The sequence below is a fragment of the Priapulus caudatus genome, unplaced genomic scaffold (genome assembly GCF_000485595.1).
Source record: "Priapulus caudatus unplaced genomic scaffold, Priapulus_caudatus-5.0.1 Scaffold486, whole genome shotgun sequence".
In the NCBI taxonomy this organism is placed as follows: domain Eukaryota; kingdom Metazoa; phylum Priapulida; class Priapulimorpha; order Priapulimorphida; family Priapulidae; genus Priapulus; species Priapulus caudatus.
Window position 1 is genome coordinate 15056 of NW_014577547.1, and position 4838 is coordinate 19893.

The following is a 4838-nucleotide window of genomic DNA, read 5'->3' on the forward strand; positions in this document are numbered from 1 at the left end:
GCATACGCATACGCATACGCATACGCATACGCATACGCATACGCATACGCATACGCATACGCATACGCATACACATACACATACACATACACACATACACACACACACACACACACACACACACACACACACACACACACATACATACATACAGATACACATACACATACATATACATATACACATACATATACATATTTATAATGCACTATATTATTTATACCCGTAAGATGGGGTAGATAGATCATACGGGAGCAGTTGTGCCGCGTATAACCGACAGGAATTATTAGGAGTACTAGAACATTTACTTTTACTTTATTTCCCAATAAAATTATTTTACTCTCTGAAATGGGCCAGTTATTTTTTGATTGGACGGATGGCATGCTACGCCCGACTCACGGGTAGGCCTAAGCCTGGGAGATACTATTCTGCTTTTAACTCGATTTCTAGGAGCATGATAGACCCCTTTACACCTGCATTTCCCAAATATTACGTTGTCGAGATGCCTTTGTAATAAGCTTGTGTTAGTTGATATACGATTATTGACTCTTGAAGACGGCAGACTTTGCGTCACCTGGTGTTAACAATAAAAGGTCTGTTAATCAGTCACGGCCACTGGTTATCTGAAAAGTCTGGTGACTCGATATACTTGTGTACTTGTCAAATTTCTTGAAATCCATTAGTGTTAATCGAAAATGACCAGTGGTAACGCCATTATACACAGACATTTCTTCGGAAGCTACGGGACTGGCTGCATTAGGCTGTCGTTATCGGCACACTCGTCGGGCCGGCCAAGTGCAATGGGGCGATCTAGCCCATAATATATGCTTTATTGTATAGCGCAATACAACTGGGAGCTATAGTTCACTTTATTGCGCAATCTCACGTATCGTAGTGTCATTTTTTATAGCACATTCTAGCAACTCTTAGCCGTGCGATCGCCATTACATTGTATGAATAGTACATACTCTATTTCGTAATACAGTGCGTTTTTCAAACCTTCAAAAAAAATTGTGTGCCGTGATGATGGTTTCATTAATGATTCATGCCGTCATCCAAATATCACCAAGCGGGCAACGATAGCCGAACACGCCTAATGTGGCATTGCAACATTCTTTGGTATGTCATCCTTATGTCCCTCACACCAACATGCATGATACAAACCTGGCGGGTCTCATTCAGATCATAGATGTGCTATGTACATGTTATAGGAGGTCTATGTTCCAGGCCATCTATAAATCGACTCAACAAACGCACACGCAAGCTTCGCGCTCTTTATCCTTCCCGCAACCGATACAACGGGCGTTACACTACGTTAGCTATATAAATATATAACTAGCAGCATCAGTAACACGCAATTATATTTTCTCAAGCAATTGCCGTTGAAATACTTATTACGCTCAACGTTGTCAGTAATTGTACGACGTAATTATTTATACAGAGCGCTTTTCAATGTCCTAATATTTAAAATGAAAATGCAGTAAGACAGGTTGCTGCATGCGTAATCACCTATTAACAAGCGTGCATATAAGGACATATTCATATAAATACACGCATACACACTAATAACATATTATTTGTCGTTTATTACTTTTCTCTCTTTTTTCTAGTATATAACGTTACGCACGAGGTGTCGCACGGCTTAATATTACAAAGATTACCTTCGTATTCGTTGCTACGCAATTCGAACCGGATACAAACTTCGAAGAGAAGCGAAGTCATTGGTTATATGATACCGGAATTTTGAATTATATACGTTTAGAATATTGGACATGATAAAAATAGATTCTGTATCTGACATCAATTCCGACTCAAATGCAGACTCAATGCTGTAGTATCTTTACTTGAATCGGCCGACAGCGTTGAGTGCGGTCGGTCTACGGTAATAAACGTATTTTTGACTATTCGAACATTCTACTATTTAACTATATATACACCGATGTATAGCAATCGATGGGCTAAACCTCAGCGACAACCGGCCGTGAATGACAGGCGTAAGCACACGTGTATTACAGCGTAGGTTTCTGGAGATCATCAAGACAACTGCGACATGATGCAGTGATGACATGATGCAGTGCACGTAACTGATGAACTATCACACACACGCCTGCACGTTCCTCAGGCCATTGACATAGTCTGTAACGTGAGTGGTGAGTGAGTGATCCCGGAGTGGGTACGTATTGAGATGCAGAACAGGTATGGGTGCAGTAAAGGTCAGATACAAGTGAGGTGATGTGAAGGACAGGTAAGTATACTCTACAGGTGAGATACAGAAGTGGTGACTCACATGACAGGTAGGTGTACAATACAGATGATATGCAGAAGAGGCGAAGTACAGGACTGGTAAGATCTGAGCATACTGGACAGGTGCGTACATGTTAGGTAAGATCTGAGCATGCAGGACAGGTGACGTACAGGACATGTGACGTACAAGACAGGTAAGATGTGAACATGCAGGACAGGTGACGTACAGGACATGTGACGTACAGGACAGGTAAGATCTGAGTATGCAGGACAGATGACGTACAGGACAGGTAAGATCTGAGTATGCAGCACAGATAACGTACGGCGCAGGTAAGATCTGTGTATGATGGACAGGTGATGTACAGAACAGGTGACGTACAGGACAGGGGAGATCTGAACATGCATGACATGTGACGTACAGGACATATGACGTACAGAACATGTGACGTACAGGACATATGACGTACAGAACATGTGACGTACAGGACAGGTGACGTACAGGACAAGTGACGTACAAGACAGGTGACGTACAGGACAGATGAGATCTGAACATGCAGGACATGTGACATACAGGACAGATGGCGTACAAGACAGGTGACGTACAGGACATGTGACGTACAGGACAGATGACGTACAAGACAGGTGACGTACAGGACAGGTGACCTACAAGCCTGGTGACGTACAGGACAGATGGCGTACAGGACAGGTGAACTACAGAACAGGTAACCTACAGGACAGGTGACGTACAGGACATGCGACGTACAGGAGATGAGACGTACAGGACAGGTGACGTACAGGACAGGTGACGTACAAGAGAGGTGACGTACAGGACAGGTGACGTACATGACAGGTGAGAGTTGTGTATGATGGACAGGTGCGTGTAGCGTAGGTAAGATTCACAACAGGTAAGATATTAGTATGCGGGACAGGAGATGTACAAGACCCGTAAGATGTGAGTATGCTAGACAGATGACGTACAGGATGGGTACGATTCAGGACAGGTAGGATCTGAGAATGATGAACATCACAATGCCGACCTCGATGCTGATGATGACGCCGATGACGATGCAGCGTCGGCGATCCAGCTGTCTCGCCATAGCCGCCGCTCCATGCACGCCACCGCCCATCTCCTCGTCGCCATCTAGCGGTGCATCCTTCTCCTGCCATTTACAGGAAAACGGAAATTGGAGACCGGGAAAATCAGAAAACTTACGGCACTTTACAGTGGGTCGTCGTTGGTTGGTAGGAATTCAGAGAGGAGGGAGTGTACTGACAGATGACGACAAACGAAATGTCAAGCAACGGGGCCTTTGCAACAACCGGGGATATTGAAGTAACACGCCGGGCTGAAATTATGTAATTAGGCCCTATCTAACGTGATTACGTTTATTAACAAGCTAAGCAGAATGACATAGGAAGCACAATTCTGAAAAAAAGTTATTATTGTACGATACATCTGAGAGATTACGCGATATAACGGCATGAAAATGCAGGAGATATGCAGTTGTGGCATACCGAAACTTTTAGCTACACGTTCAGGGAGCACTACTTGTAGTTTAAATATTATGGGATAAATTCATATAAGCAGGAGTAGATAATAGGGAATTCCCTAGGGGATTCCCTATTATCTACTTCTGATATAAGTTAAGAACCCAAAAGTCCTAGAACCCACAATTATAGCCTCGTGGTCGTACACACATTATTTATTCTTAATAGTTACTGGCTGTAAGTTTATGTTTGAATAATAACCTGTGCTGCTGCATGTGAGATTTCTAATCCCACATAGCGAGTTTGTAATCAAATCGCGCACGAGTGTCGTACGGACTGTAGTACGAGAACGCGAGTATATCGCGTATCGTGCACTGGACAGATACAGCATCGTAGTTATCGTGCGTTTGCGCAAATTATACATATATTTAAACCATTTTATTTATTTATTATTAAATTATTGATAATGTGAAAATGATTTTTTGGAGAATGCCGAATTAATAAAACGATGAACAATAGGCAGTTATTATCTTCCGTCTGTATTTCCCTCCATTACATCTTCCTAGTGGTCCGGGCTGTAGGACCAGAACAACAATCAAGCAGGTTAACGCGTGTGCGCGCATGCACGCACGCACGCACGCACGCACGCACGCACGCACGTAGGTACGCACCCGCGCAATAAAACCCGTCTTACCCTTTTCGTGTGCGATTTGCTGCCAGTGCGGTAGTTATCTAACTGGCTTGTGGTGTCGCAGGCAATGTCGGCGTAGCTAGTGGGGCCACACGTAGATATGGGCGGAGTGGTGCGTCCGTCTGCAGAAGCAGGTCCGTCTATCAACCACGCGGACGTCGCGGTCTGGTCACGGCCTGTTTCTGTCAGACGGTATATATGCTTTATAGTAGGCAGACAGGCAGGGAGACATGCAGACAGGCAGGCAGACATACATGCAGACAGACAGACAGACAGACAGATAGATTAATAGATAGATAGATAGATAGATAGATAGATTAATAGATAGATAGATAGATAGATAGATAGATAGATAGATAGATAGATAGATAGATAGATAGATAGATAGATAGATAGATAGATAGATAGATAGATA

At 43.5% G+C, this 4838-nt stretch overlaps 1 protein-coding gene across 1 annotated transcript in view; it reads right to left on the reverse strand.

The window, feature by feature from the left end:
- Positions 1-1568: 1568 nt before the first annotated feature.
- LOC106810913 overlaps positions 1569-4838 on the reverse strand; it is a 9100-nt gene continuing 5830 nt past the window's right edge. The window contains exons 4-5 of the mRNA XM_014814387.1: positions 4427-4605; positions 1569-3404 (exon numbers count right to left, since the gene is read on the reverse strand). Coding sequence (XP_014669873.1) covers positions 3237-3404; positions 4427-4605 — 347 coding nt within the window. The 3' untranslated portion in view covers positions 1569-3236. The remainder of the gene's footprint in view (positions 3405-4426; positions 4606-4838) is intronic.